Genomic DNA, 15,098 nt, shown 5'->3' with positions numbered 1-15,098 from the left:
TATGGGCTTTATCCACAATGACGTCACGAGTACAAGATGGCCGCGTTATTTGGGGTACTAATGTACAGGCGCCTATGGAGAAATTCTTTTGATGGATCATATTTCAGCCAGGGAAGAAGATATCGAGCTCTAAGCAACAGGTACGGTTACAAGACAGGACAACAAATGATTTGTATCGCATGCCGGAAAATTTTCGAGATAACGCTTGTTTGCAATAGTTTTTGTTACTTTATATCCATACCTGTTGGTTACTCCTCGGTATCTCGCTTCACGAATGAAATATGATGGATCAAAACAATTTCTCCATAGGCGCCTGTACATTAGTACCCCAAATAACGCGGCCATCTTGTTGCTCGTGACGTCATTGTGGATAAGGCCCTTGGCTTCTGCGTGCTTCCGGTCCCCGGTGTATGCTAAATCATTGGAGCACTTCGAATGCTGCTAATGGTTTTAGATCGCTCTGAGAATGCTCTTAGATATTAAGCAAAGTAGATAAAGTAGATAACAGCTGTTCTGTGGAAAAGGGGCAACTGGACTACACTGCCATGCCGGAGAACGAGAATACAGAAGATAGTGAAGCGGTACCCCTCCTGGGATCCCGATCCCCCCTCTTGTCTACTAAAGACGCTGAGACAAGCTGTGGAATTTTTGGCTGTCAACCACAATGTTTGCAGATCTTTGCAAGACCGGTCTGTATTTTGGTTGTGCTAAATATCTACTGCTTCATAGAAGGGACCATCGTAAACGGTAACGTAGTGTGTGTTTGTGTGTGTGTGTGTGTGTGTGTGTGTGTGTGTGTGTGTGTGTGTGTGTGTGTGTGTGTGTGTGTGTGTGTGTGTGTGTGTGTGTGTGTGTGTGTGTGTGTGTGTGTGTGTGTGTGTGTGTGTGTGTGTGTGTGTGTGTGTGTGTGTGTGTGTGTGTGTGTGTGTGTGTGTGTGTGTGTGTGTGTGTGTGTGTGTGTGTGTGTGTGTGTGGTGTGTGTGTGTACACCAAGGTTGAAACTGGCTGACTCAGATATCTGGTTTATTTAAAATTGAGGCATGCGCCAAGGGTTACATTTTGGGTACTCCACTAGCATATTAAATAAAACAAATAAGTTGATCATAATTCCAAGTCTACAGACAACAAAACATGTTTACTATAAGTGGGCGTGGCTTGGTTCATACTGGTAGATGTACTTTTTTACATGAATGCATGAACGTCTACCTCTGTAATTGTTTGCCTGACTTGATTATCTGAATAGTATAGGTCACTGCTTTATTAGAGTATTTCATCATTAAGTGAATGTTCTATTAAAGTAAGTGTATGATTTATTAAACAGAACTCTGTGTATAAATGAATTTGCTTCATTTATCCAAACAAATTCACTTATCTGAATACTTTTATCAAGAGTTCATAATACATATATATGTATACTGAGGAGAGTGTCCTACTCTTGTATACCCCTGTAGAAGGGAGTATCATGAAGTTATGATGTAGTATTTCTGAGTTTGTCTGTTTTTCTTTGTATAATTAAAGATGTCATTAGTTGAACATGGTATCGATTGAACGCGTGCCTAACAACGTCGCTAGCAACCAAATTAACTCCAGCTCTAAGCGTTTCTCACCGAACTACAATCGTTCCTTCATGGGTTAAGATAGCTTCGTAGGCGTTTCTTGCTAGGCCATTCGTGAATACAGCTATCCTGAGCGTCACGAGTGTGAAATAGTGCTAATGATTCTCGCACTTTTACGGTTGCCCATATGTCACAAACCACAACATCTTGTCGTTACATTATAACCTCACGGTACACCCTTCTACAGGGGTATATGAGAGTAGGACACTCTCCTCAGTATATATATATATTATCTAATCAAAAACAGCCAAGCTGTAAAAAAGGTGCTGCCCCTAAAAATGCCATGGTGAAAAATGATGTGAAATCCAAGGGGGCAGCCAAGAAATGGCTGTGATGGTAGGTTAATGGGGAAAGGCCATGGTGAAAGAAGATGTGAAATCCAAAGGTGGCAGCCAAGAAATGGTTGTGATGGTAGGTTAATGGTAAAAATTTTAATAACGACAATTCAGGTGAATTTGTGTTGCCTCTTCCACTAGGATTCGGCACCAAATTCACCTGAATTGTCGTTATTAATTTTTTTACCATTAACTTACCATCACAGCCATTTCTTGGCCGCCACCTTTGGATTTCACATCTTCTTTCACCATGGCCTTTTCCCATTAGCCTACCATCACAGCCATTTCTTGGCCACCCCCTTGGATTTCACATCATTTTTCACTATAGCATTTTTAGGGGCAGCACCTTTTTTACAGCTTGGCTGTTTTTGATTAGATATCACTTCTTTTTGTATTTGTATACCCCAAAGCCAGCTGGCTTTGGGGCTTTTTTACCTATCCTTTTTCTTTACCACCACGGGAAGAATAATAAGACATTAATACTTCAACTGTTTTTGATTTTATCAGCAATTATACAAATTATATACATATATTTATTACATGTCTATTATTCCCTACTGGAAAACTTGTTTGCAGCTGATCTCTCTACTGAGGGGCTTGAAATGTATCTGAACTCTCTACACAGTGATTTGTTTGTAGCTGAACTCTCTACATGGTGATTTGTTTATAGCTGAACTCTCTACAGGGTGATTTGTTTCTGCTGATCTCTCTACAGTGCGATTTGTTTGTAGCTGAACTGTCTACAGGGTGATTTGCTTGCAGCTGAACTCTCTACATGGTGATTTGTTTGCAGCTGAACTCTCTGCAGGATGATTTGTTTGTAGCTGAACTCTCTACAGGATGATTTGTTTCTAGCTGAACTCTCTACAGGTTGATTTGTTTCTAGCTGAACTCTCTACAGGGTGATTTGTTTCTAGCTGATCTTTCTACAGGTTGATTTGTTTCTAGCTGAACTCTCTACAGGGTGATTTGTTTGTAGCTGAACTCTGTACAGGATGACTTGTTTGCAGCTGAACTCTCTACACAGTGATTTGTTTGTAGCTGAACTCTCTACATGGTGATTTGTTTATAGCTGAACTCTCTACAGGGTGATTTGTTTCTGCTGATCTCTCTACAGTGCGATTTGTTTGTAGCTGAACTGTCTACAGGGTGATTTGCTTGCAGCTGAACTCTCTACATGGTGATTTGTTTGCAGCTGAACTCTCTGCAGGATGATTTGTTTGTAGCTGAACTCTCTACAGGATGATTTGTTTCTAGCTGAACTCTCTACAGGTTGATTTGTTTCTAGCTGAACTCTCTACAGGGTGATTTGTTTCTAGCTGATCTTTCTACAGGTTGGTTTGTTTCTAGCTGAACTCTCTACAGGGTGATTTGTTTGTAGCTGAACTCTGTACAGGATGACTTGTTTGCAGCTGAACTCTCTACACAGTGATTTGTTTGTAGCTGAACTCTCTACATGGTGATTTGTTTATAGCTGAACTCTCTACAGGGTGATTTGTTTCTGCTGATCTCTCTACAGTGCGATTTGTTTGTAGCTGAACTGTCTACAGGGTGATTTGCTTGCAGCTGAACTCTCTACATGGTGATTTGTTTGCAGCTGAACTCTCTGCAGGATGATTTGTTTGTAGCCGAACTTTCTACAGGATGATTTGTTTCTAGCTGAACTCTCTACAGGTTGATTTGTTTCTAGCTGAACTCTCTACAGGGTGATTTGTTTCTAGCTGATCTTTCTACAGGTTGATTTGTTTCTAGCTGAACTCTCTACAGGGTGATTTGTTTGTAGCTGAACTCTGTACAGGATGACTTGTTTGCAGCTGAACTCTCTACATGGTGATTTGTTTGCAGCTGAACTCTCTACAGGATGATTTGTTTCTAGCTGATCTCTCTTCAGGGAGATTTTTTGTAGCTGAACTCTTCTTCAAGGTAATTTGTTTCTAGCTGAACTCTCTACAGGGTGATTTGTTTGTTGCTAAAATCTCTACAAGGTGTTTTGTTTGTAGCTGATCTCCCTACAGGGTGATTTGTTTGTAGCTGAACTCTCTACAGGGTGATTTGCTTGTAGCCGAAGTCCCTGTATTGTGTATAGTTTCTAGCTGATCTCTCTACAGGGTGATTTGTTTGTAGCTGATCTCTCTACAGGGTGATTTGTTTGTAGCTGAACTCTCTACATAGTGATTTGTTTCTAGCTGATCTCTCTACAGGTTGATTTGTTTCTAGCTGAACTCTCTACAGGGTGATTTGTTTGTAGCTGAACTCTGTACAGCATGATTTGTTTGTAGCTGAACTCTCTACATGGTGATTTGTTTGCAGCTGAACTCTCTACAGGATAGTTTCTTTGTAACTGAACTCTCTACAAGGTGACTTGTTTCTATCTGATCTCTCTACAAGGTGACTTCTTCTAGCTGATCTCTCTACAGGGTGACTTTTATCTAGCTGAACTATCTACAGGACGATCTGTTTGTAGCTGAAATTTCTACAGGGTGACTTGTTTCTAGCTGATCTCTCTATAGGGTAACTTGTTTCTAGCTGAACTCTCTACAGAGTGGGTTCTTTGTAGCTGACCTCTCTACAAGGTAACTTCTTCTAGCTGATCTCTCTATAGGGTGACCAGATCTCTCTAGGGTGACTTTTATCTAGCTGAACTCTCTACAGAGTGATTTGTTGTAGCTGAACTATCTACAGGGTGATTTGTTTGTAGCTGAACTCTCTACAGGATGGTTTCTTTGTAGCTGAACTCTCTACAAGGTGACTTGCTTCCAGCTGTTCTCTCTACAGGGTGACTTGTATAGCTGAACTCTCCACAGGGTGATCTGTTCATAGCCGAACTCTCTACCAGGTGATTTGTTTGTAGCTGAAATCTCTTGTTTCAAACTGATCTCACTGTAGGGTAACTTGTTTGTAGCTGAACTCTCTACAGGATGGTTTCTTTGTAGCTGAACTCTCTGCAGGGTGATTTTTTTTGTAGCTGAACTCTCTACAGGGTGATTTGTTTGTACCTGAATCTACACGGTGATATGTTTATAGCTGAACACTTTGCAGGGTGATTTGTTGTAGTTGATTTCTCTACAGGGTTTCTTTGTAGCTGAGATCTCTACAGGGTGATTTCTTCTAGCTGAGCTCTCTCTTGTTTCTAGCTGATCTCTCTACAGAGCAACTTGTTTGTATAGCTGAACTCTTTACAGGGTGGTTTTTTGGTTGCTGAACTCTCTACATGGTGACTTGTTTGTAGCAGAATTCTCTACAGAGTGACTTGTTTGTAGCAGAATTCTCTACAGAGTGACTTGTTTGTAGCTGAACTCTCTACAGTGTGACTTGTAATGTTCTGAATCTCTACAACAATATATTTGTAGCTGAACTCTCTACAGGGTGACTTGCTTCTAGCTGAACTGTCTATAAGATTAACTGTTTGCAGCTGAACTCCCTACAGAATAAACTTGCAATGTAATAGAATTCTATAATAAAGTAAGTCATAAATTAGCTGAATGCTCTATTAGGGTGACTGTTCTATTAGAGTATCTCGATCTCGCATTTGCTACAATGGAGTTGGCTTTCGAATCATAACTCAGTGGTTTGCAATCCGATTCTTCTGTACTACTGCAAGTACTTTCTATGATGATTAGTCCAGCTATATACCGATTTTCAGCTCATTGCTCTAAGCGGTTTGCCTGGTAGGCATAAAAATTAAGAGAGAAAACCATCAATTATGAAGTGACGAAAGTACATAAATTACAGAAAGTGTGATAGTCCTCGGTCACATGCGACCACGTGTATGGTCCTACGGAAGAACCTGCGTGGGCATGGCAAGGGTGTGAATATAAAAATACAATAAAAAGAAGCTATATAAATTAACTAATACTAGTCACATCCAGCCACTCTTTATTATTCCTAGCCAAAAATATCCTCTCAGAGGCTAGAATACTTTGGTAGGCAGCATCATCTAAACATTTCCTTACAGTAGATTTGGGGATAGTTATGGTAGGGTTGGAAAATTTGATGAAGTTCAGGTAGTTTCTAATGGAGGCTGGTTGGTATTGGCCAAGTGCTGAAATTTCAATAGTTTCATAATAACCGGAGATACTTAATCTGTCAAATTCTGCCAGTAATTGTAAATATTCAACTTTCAATTGCTTTCTATTCCGTGCTGATTCCAGATGATGGGCAGAGTCTAGTGGACAGGTCAATTCCAACATAGCAACAGAATGGACTTGCGAATTGTACACAACAATATCAGGGCGATATGGAGTTATCAGAATCGAAGTTGGAATGGTAGCTTGAGGAGCTTCACAGGCTCGATGGTTATTCAAGTCAGCAAACACTTGAATAGATGGACAGTCAGCAAAAGCATTAGTAAGCATAGTGGCTAGAGCAGAAAGCACCTGGTTATGACGATAGGTGTAGCGCTACTGATTTAATGCAACAAGGCAACCATTCAAGATATGAGCTGTTGTGGGTCGGGAGGAATCGCATAATAAACACTTTGAATCACATTGTACTGACCACCTCCGCAGATTTATAGCAGTGGGGAGTGTATCAGAAGCGGCTCGTAAGAGAAATGATAGTTGGCCAGGATGAAACCCAGCCAGTAGCCTATTCCAAGTCTTGCAGGAGCTTTCCAATTCAGCAGAGCAACCAAACTTGGATTGAACAGTGAGTGTCTGCAAGTGATTTCACATTGAGATTTATTGTACTGTGTAAGCTGAGTTTTAGCTTTTAAATACAGGGAACGAGCAGATGGTAAAACAGATAGCTGCTTCCGTGCATTGGCCAAGATGGAGTATTCATTGTCGTTAATCTGCAAAGCAACATTTCCAAGGTGTAACTGTAAACCTAACTAATTTTTTTATTCATAAAATTTGATCGCGTAATTGTGACACAGGTTGAGTTTTGTGTCATATCTCCATGGTCTTTATCTCGATTCCTTTCAAACCACCAAAAGGCACTCCTACGATGGTTACTCCATCTACATAGTAATTTTGTAATTTTCAACTCATTCCATGAAGCAGTTTACCCTGTAGGCGTGACAACAAATCGATCTTGTTTTACGCGAATAATCGGTAATAAATCCTGAACCATTCATCGGATTTGCACCAAATTTGATACTAGGATTTGCCTTTGGACTCCCTTTCTGTGTGCCACATTTCAAGGTGATCGGAGTACACGTTTGCGTTTTATAGCAATTTTTGCAAGTGTGCGAAAAGACGAAGAAGAAAAAAACGAAGAAAAACAACCGAAACTTTGGCTGCTTGTATCTCGGAAATGGCTTGAGTGATTTCCTTCAAATTTGGAATGTGGACTCCCCTAGTTGGCGGGCAACTCTGCAGCTGATTTGGTTCCAATCGGATAAGGTATCACCGAGATACAAAGGTGTGAAAATGACGTTTTCTTTCTTCCTGTCAATATACTCACAGTGTGGCGTGTCAGCTTCTTGGGCCGCACGACACACTATCGTGTGTCTTGATGGACTCTTGCTTTTATGTTTTACCTGGCACACAGGTGTTCGGATAATGGAGGTCCTACACTGTATTCAGAATAGCTATGATATGTTTAAATTGTACATGTCATCTAATTTACTAGGGCTTTGATTTAATCTGGTGTACTATTTGTTAGTATAATTCAGCTTAATCTGCTTGCATGATGCTGTTCTTTTTTCCTTGATTTAGGATTAACGCCAGTTGTGTTAACATCACTAGAAACACGTTATGAGTTTTCTAGTTTACAACTTGGAATGTTGTCAAGTACTTTTGACTTTACTGTACTAGTGACAGTAAGTTTCATCAGTTACTTTGCTACTAATAGCCACAAGCCCAGGTGGTTAGGAGCTGGTGCATGTATTCTGGGAATTGGATCATTGCTGTTTGCTAGTCCACAGTTTTTTACTGGTGATTACAATAAAGGAAAAAATGCCAATCTGTCATATGAAGCATGTAGAGATAAGGATGACTTTTCACCAGATTGTGATGAAGAATCAGACCACGTCTATTATTTGTTTATTATTGCAAAAGTTGTGATAGGAATTGGTGGTGCTCCACTGTTTCCAATAGGAACATCTTTCATTGATGACATTTTTCATCATAAGTATGTGTCCATCTGTCTCGGTGTCTTCTACACAGTGGCAGTAATAGGACCAACTTTAGGATTTGGAATTGGTGGTGTACTACTAAAAATTTATGTTGATCCTTGGAGAGATACCACCCTTGATGAATCAGATCCAGGTTGGGTTGGTGCTTGGTGGATAGCATATATCTTATTTGGAATGGTATCGTTAATAATAAGTATCCCTTTCTTTTTTTTCCCTAAGAAGTTCTCTGATACTGATTTTGTACAGAAAGCAAGACTTGAACAAGCAAAGAAGGAAGGTTTAAAGAAAAAAGATTTAGCTGTTCAATTTAGCATTAAGGAATTTCCAAAGCAGATACTTAATTTATTGAAAAATGTAACATACATGTCTGTGATGACATCACATGCTCTTTTGATATTCTCTGCTGCTGGCATGTTCTCATTTTTTCCCAAGTATATGGAAGCACTATTTGGTCTAAAAGCATCCTCTGGAGCTTTAACAGCTGGAGCAGTTGGTATCACGTCTGCTACAATTGGAATAATGTCAGGTATAGTAAACTGTTTGTATAAGAATGCTTAGCACTTACATAGGTCTGACAAAACCAGTCTTTGTAGCCTTTCCAGATATCCCAAGTTTGACAACTTATAACTTTGCATGTATCTAGTTACACTTGAAAGTTGAAATAATTTTATAGGCTGACCAAGTTTTCAAGGTGCTACCTTTTTCACAAAGCAAGTTATGTTGTGCTTATTGGAAAGTCTATATCACTGGTTTTGTAAGACTGGGTCTAATATGTATATTCATATGTGTAGGTGCCGTGCTAGTTTACTTGAAGAAACCACCTATCAAGAAATTGACTTTTTACTATGCAGTGATTAACCTGTTATCAGTGGCTTTCTTGGGTTCATTCTTCTTGAGGTGTTCAACACATGACATAGCTGGTGTAACAGTCCCTTATCCCAACAGGTAGTAGACTATATTGTGTGATGATGTATACATGTTTTCTATGATCTGTATAGTACACTATTTGATGATCAGACTCTTAATGCAACTTGCAACAGTCATTGTAACTGTAAATCAACTATATTTGAACCAGTGTGTTCTGATGGGACCACCTATTTCTCTCCCTGCCGAGCTGGCTGTGACAAGTACTATTTACATGGTGATAGAGATGTGAGTAGAAATGCTGACTTACATATGACATTGTATGCATGTCTGTATAACTACACTATAAACATTTAAGAGCTGAAGGTTTTGACAACATGGCTGATTTAGTAATTTGTGACCCAGTCTGGGAAAACTGGTCTTATCGCCCATGCCATCAGATTCGATTTTTCACCCAGGACACAAAGCTACATGAATAAACTATCTAATTCCACAATCAAAATCAGATATACTTGAGTGGTCTGGTTTTGCTGGCTGCTTTTCCCAAGCCCAGTGGCGATCCGTACGTACGGTGTGGGGCCTTAATAGAACTCTGGTCAACTTGGGGATGGTTGTATGTGGCTGTACAGCTCCGTGGTGTTGAATAAATATCTCTGCTATGAATTTCCTTTCATTTTAGCCAGTTTTGATACCTGAATGGCCCATAACTTGGCCTAATTCATCCCTATGCCTTCCTTTTCAATTTTTTGAACACCTCTTGCCCCCTTCTGGGTCCCACCTCCCTCCCCTTTTGAAGCTCGCCTAATACAGTCAAATGCAGTTTAAAAACTATCTAAAAAATGGTAGGAAACTTAGTTGTTGGCTACTTGCACAGTGGATGCTCTGGAAGGTAAGGAATTGGTGTAAAACGTGTGAAAATTTGGTACACATAGCTTCAATCATTGGCGAGCTATAACACACCAAATACTTAAAACCAGCGTTTCTCGGTATTTTTAAATAGGTGATAAGACCGGTTTTCCCAGACTGTATCACATTTATTTCTGTGCAGTTTCATTGCATGAATAGCCGGTAAAATGATGAAAGGTTCAGTTCAATCATTATTGAAGTCAAGTAACTGTTTAGAAACAAATCAATTACATGATGCTAGTCACTGCTATGAGGTGTGCACTGTACATGCTGCAGTATGCCAAATTGTACCGGTTGGGCTGAAGCAGTTTCTAGTAGTGAAAAATCAAGCCTGTAGCCTTAGCCGTTATTGAGTTACACTGGTCTGAAGGCACCAGTCAGTCAGTCAGTCAGTCAGTCAGTCAGTCAGTCAGTTAGTCAGTCAATTAGTCAGCAGAACCGAATAAAAGTATTAGTAGCAATCTATTGGGGTCACACTGAAGGCACTTTTGGGCCCAATTATATGCCAAGGTACCATGAAGGTACCGTGAGGCTGGTTTATGGTCTCTGGTTAATGTTTGAAAGTGCAAACCTCCATGATGCCTACTGTTGCACTGTATGATACTGACATTCACAATAAGAACCATGTGTTTATTTGCAATATAGGAACCAAGGTTTGAAAACTGCACATGCAGTTCTAGTCCAATAGCACGTGCAAAAGAAGAATACTGTAATGAACACTGCAAAATGTTGATCCCCTTTCTGATTGTGTTTGGATTGATGCTAACAGCAATCACTATAATTCAAATTCCTACTACAGTTATTGTTATAAGGTTTGTATCAATTAATGCATGTATGTTCTATATAAACTAAAACAGCTGAGTTGCAAAGACCACAGCCGAGTTGCAAAGACCACAGCTGAGCTGTTTTTAATGTCATGTTTTGCAAGTCTCTAAGCCAACCTTTAGCCAAATTTTGTGGTTTTCAATGAAGAAGTTTGCTGCAAAAACAGACATCATCATTTTGCTTAGTTATGGCAACATTATGAATTGTACTAACTAACCTGCAGAGCTAGTTCAAAGCATTTTTATTTCATTTGTAGCTAGGATTACTGGGCTTATTGATGTCAGGATGCCATTAGGACATTCACTCCTTCCAATTTCTGCCATTCGATTCTCAATACCAAAAGAAAGTGACTTTCAACCTTGAAATTACATACATAGATTTCCTTCTACTAAAGCTCATTTGAATTGCTGTTCCATGCACTCTCCAAGTCTGGTCCAAAATCTGTGGCATCTATCACCTGTTGTAGGTCTGCAATCCAAAAATTCAACCTTTACAAATTGATCTCCCTACCATTGTGTGATGTTCATCCTAGATCCATCATGAAACTGGAGACACAACTGTTGTCTTCCCTGAAATAATTGCTTTTAGTATCTCGCGAAACACAAAAATTTATATTGATAATTTTGTGCTCCACACAAAGGACCGGATCAAACTTGCTACTTAGCCAGATCTTATATAGAGTTATTGTACACACAGCAATAAGCAAATGAAAAAAAAAAAAATCTGGAAACGAAACAAAAATTTTCACTACCAGCCAAGAGAAAAAAGGCTAACTTAGTGATGTGATAAGGTTTGATGCATAGTCTGTCTATGCTGTTAGTCTTGAAAGGATCTGAGACTTCCCACCATCTGGGTAAAAGCGTCAAAATTTTCATGCTTCACTATACGAGATTCTCTCATTGACTCTAAAGTCTTTTTAAGCAATTCTGTTGCCTCACTGGTCACATACGTAATTTTGTTTAGAATGGTCCGAAACGTTTGGCAGTAGTGTGGCAGTCAGTATTTTTGTGATTTCATATGGTGCAGCACATCTAGCAGCTCGCCAGGAACTCCACCTAGCTTGATTCAAAAAATTAAAGTTTTTGTTTGTTCTATGTTTTCTTGTTTTTTTTTTGTTTGTTTGTTGTTTTTTTGGATATTTTACAACTTGATGGTATTGTAGGGTGATCTAGTAAAGATTTAAAGCTACTGTGGAGCATGAAAGGTGAAGTCAAATTTGCTACTTCCAGTGGTATAAAGCTTTGATGACATATGGAGGTTGTGGATGAAATAATTCACAACCACTGGTGTCAAACATCCAGCTGCATCTTTTTCTATCGCTCTAGTCAATAATTGATGGCTAGTATGGCTACAAAAACACTGGATATAGCTAGGAAGCACAATTTTGATGCTCATCACCGAGAAATATTTAAAATAAATTTTGTGTTTTGTGAAATAATGAAAGCGATATTTCTGTGAAGACAACAATCGTGCCTCCGGTTTCATGGTGGATCTAGCAATGAAATACTACGATGAACATCCCACAATAGGGGATTGATTTATAAAAGTTGATTTTTCGGATTCTGGTCCCTACCTGTTGTGGGTTATTACTCCATTTATTACATTGCCCTAAAATTCCCAATACAAAATGTACAGTTTATAAAGAAATTTACTATACCAGGACTATACCAGGTTGGTTTATACCATTTTTTGCACCGAAATTTATGGGCATTATAGTTGCAGAGATGTGCACACCTGGAAAACTACCTTTCACTTTTACAATAGTTTCTCCAGTTGAATGTTTGAATAAGAATGACTGCTTGATAAAGTATTGTAATTATCCTGTGATCAAATTTTTTGATGGTTTGTACTTTGATAGTTTACTGACTTCTGGTAAGTTTCTGCAAGCAGTTTGTTGGGCTATATGCAAGCCAAATTGTGCTTAGAATGTTTGACAATTGCTTGCTAGTGTTTTTCTTCAATCTGTACAAAAACCAGAACACATATACAGCAGCTGTTGTGCTCATATTACGAATATTTGAAAGTGCTTAATGCACATGCAGGTATAAAGTAGGAGATAAAAATTAGTTGAATACAAGAAACTGTAAGAAGACATCTCAGTCTACAAACCTATAAAAGTTGATTTGTTTTTTAGAGTTATGTTCTACCATGACATAACTCTATGCGGTATTAAGTAGCAATCAAGGTGTCGAGAATAAAATTCTCTAAAATTAATATACAGTGTATATATTTAAATTCTAATATTTGAAATGTTTAAGGAATACCACATTAAAGTTAACTAGAAGCTAAGGAACATGTTAATTTAAAAAGATTCTAACTCCACTGCATGCTGGGGCTTAACTAGTGCATACTCTCTGTGTTGTCTTTGATGTATGGCTTCAATGGAGTAAAAGTCCATTAAATCTTTGTGTGCCTTTTTGTAGGTGTATTTCAGATGAGCAGAGAACATTAGCATTAGGAGTACATTCAGTGTTAGTGAGAGTTATAGGGAGTATACCTGGTCCTATTGTGGTTGGTGCAGTGTTTGATTCATCATGTTTGTACTGGCAAGAAGAATGTGGAGACAAGGGAAAGTGTTATGTTTATGACAATGATGATTTGACTTACAGGTTATTCAGTTTGGGGGTTGTTGTCAGAGTTTTATCTGTTCTGTTTGCATTTTGTGCTTGGATATTTTTTGACGCCACCTTATGCAATAAAAGCAAGAAACCACTTCCACCAAAGCAAAATGAAGAGGACAAAATAGATCCAATAAATTAATTGTTCACTGACTCGATTTGTTGTACATATTTGTATTTCAATTTCAAACGCTTAATTCATTAGTAATTTAGTGTGGACAACAGAATTAATAAACCAGGTTGCCGACAACAAAATTGTCTTTAACTTATGTGATTGTAATCAAATAAGATTATAACAGCTTGTTGACTGGATGTGCAAATTTTGCTGGCTACTTAAGCTAGCTAATAACATGAAACAGAAAATGGGTCAAAGAAAGGGAAATGGAATTGATGGAGTTACACTGTACAAAAATCTGCTATAAATATCTAGGATGTGTAGAAATGTTCATAATATTATGTATGTATAGTATAGTGTTAAATCAACAATAGTAGCTAAAATGACTGCTCTATAAGAGTAGTGAATGTCAATTTGCATGTGGAAGTGTTAAATACAATGTGTATAAATGTGATTTTGTACACTAACAGAATTCTTTATTCCTATAAATTAATGTGGGTGGTTCAGATAATCGAGGCTCACAACAGTCCAGAATATAGGCTACATTTATTTAGCCAATTAAACCCCAAGATTCTTTTTTTCTAATAAAGCAAAAATAGCTGTACCAAAGTTTGTGCACCTTACTTAACAAGGGTGTTTGCAAACCACAATCAGTAACCATTAGTCAGTGCATGATATAGGGTTGAGCTTATTTTTCTTTTCCTCACCTCAGTAGTCACCTATATATAATTAGCTCAAATTTTATGATCCATTTTTTCCAAAATTATACTCAAGCAAAAGAATGTGTGTCTGCTATGTTAGGATATCTAAGCTCTATATATTACTGTGCATGAATGTCCTATTAGAGTATCTCTATATCATTGTATATGAACAAGGTTTGTGTTCCAAGTGTCCAGCTTGTTGCTTTTACTAATCTGCTTGTCGTTTGTCCCAATTTCAGTAATAGGTTATTCCAAAGCTGCAGCTTTAATATTAATGTTTGCATTATGCCATATAGTAAAAATAATTACATTGCTAGTTACAAGCTATAGCATTCTGTCTGCTCTTAGCCACCATTTATGTGCTCCCTTTGGAAGCTCATGCACAGACCTGCAGCCGGCTTCCTTGTGGTACATATATAAAAACGCTGTCAACACATGCAAATATAACTAATATATTCATTATCTTTTATCTGATATGTATTCATACTTTGTTAAAGTTCTTGCCTGGGTGGTTCGTACATAGTCACTTGAGCTATGAAAGTCACCAATCAGCGGCACTCCATCTCCATATGTACCTTTCAAAACTACTTAAATGTGTATACATTACATGATATACAACTGCATGGCTAAAAATTATGTGCGCATTTTACATGATACAGTTAGAGGTGTGCCAATGCTGTCTCTGCTGTGCCCAGAAAGTATTATTTGACACACGTACATATATACACACGTTTATGATCAACTCCATTACCTCTGTCCATGTAGTTCCTGTATCAACCACTTCTCCATAAACTTTAATCACATCTAGTCCTCTCCCAATCACAACTTGTCATTCTACTTTATTGTAAGCTAAGTAGTTATGTTACTATAACTTTTAACTTGACTTTAATTGTAATTTTACTGAGCCGGGTTAAGTATTAATGTAATTTTTGGATACTAGCACAGGATGCCAGTATTCCATCAGTATAATTTTTACATAATATAGTTAGTTTATTTCATTGTATAGCTCCAACCTTTTTTCTGTCACTGCTTTTTACAC

General features: G+C 38.3%; 1 protein-coding gene across 1 annotated transcript; it reads left to right on the top strand.

Moving 5' to 3' along the window:
* Positions 1 to 405: 405 nt before the first annotated feature.
* LOC136249857 (solute carrier organic anion transporter family member 4C1-like) lies at positions 406 to 13,455 on the top strand. The gene is made up of 6 exons (XM_066041982.1): positions 406 to 747; positions 7,612 to 8,556; positions 8,822 to 8,975; positions 9,029 to 9,182; positions 10,446 to 10,612; positions 13,049 to 13,455. The coding sequence occupies exons 1-6, from the start codon at positions 546 to 548 to the stop codon at positions 13,383 to 13,385; spliced, it is 1,959 nt and encodes a 652-aa protein (XP_065898054.1). The 5' UTR covers positions 406 to 545; the 3' UTR covers positions 13,386 to 13,455.
* The last annotated feature ends 1,643 nt before the right edge of the window (positions 13,456 to 15,098 follow it).

Source organism: Dysidea avara, chromosome 3, assembly GCF_963678975.1.
Source record: "Dysidea avara chromosome 3, odDysAvar1.4, whole genome shotgun sequence".
Taxonomy (NCBI): domain Eukaryota; kingdom Metazoa; phylum Porifera; class Demospongiae; order Dictyoceratida; family Dysideidae; genus Dysidea; species Dysidea avara.
Note: the sequence above shows the minus strand (reverse complement) of the source record. Positions and strands in the feature narration are given on the sequence as shown.

What these genes read in the sequence shown, in the direction of transcription:
- LOC136249857 (XM_066041982.1), top strand. Translation starts at nt 546, where the DNA reads ATGCCGGAGAACGAGAATACAGAAGATAGTGAAGCGGTACCCCTCCTG. An exon ending in TACAATTGGAATAATGTCAG is followed by an intron (nt 8,557 to 8,821) that starts GTATAGTAAACT and finishes TCATATGTGTAG; the next exon opens with GTGCCGTGCTAGTTTACTTG. An exon ending in ATTTACATGGTGATAGAGAT is followed by an intron (nt 9,183 to 10,445) that starts GTGAGTAGAAAT and finishes TTTGCAATATAG; the next exon opens with GAACCAAGGTTTGAAAACTG.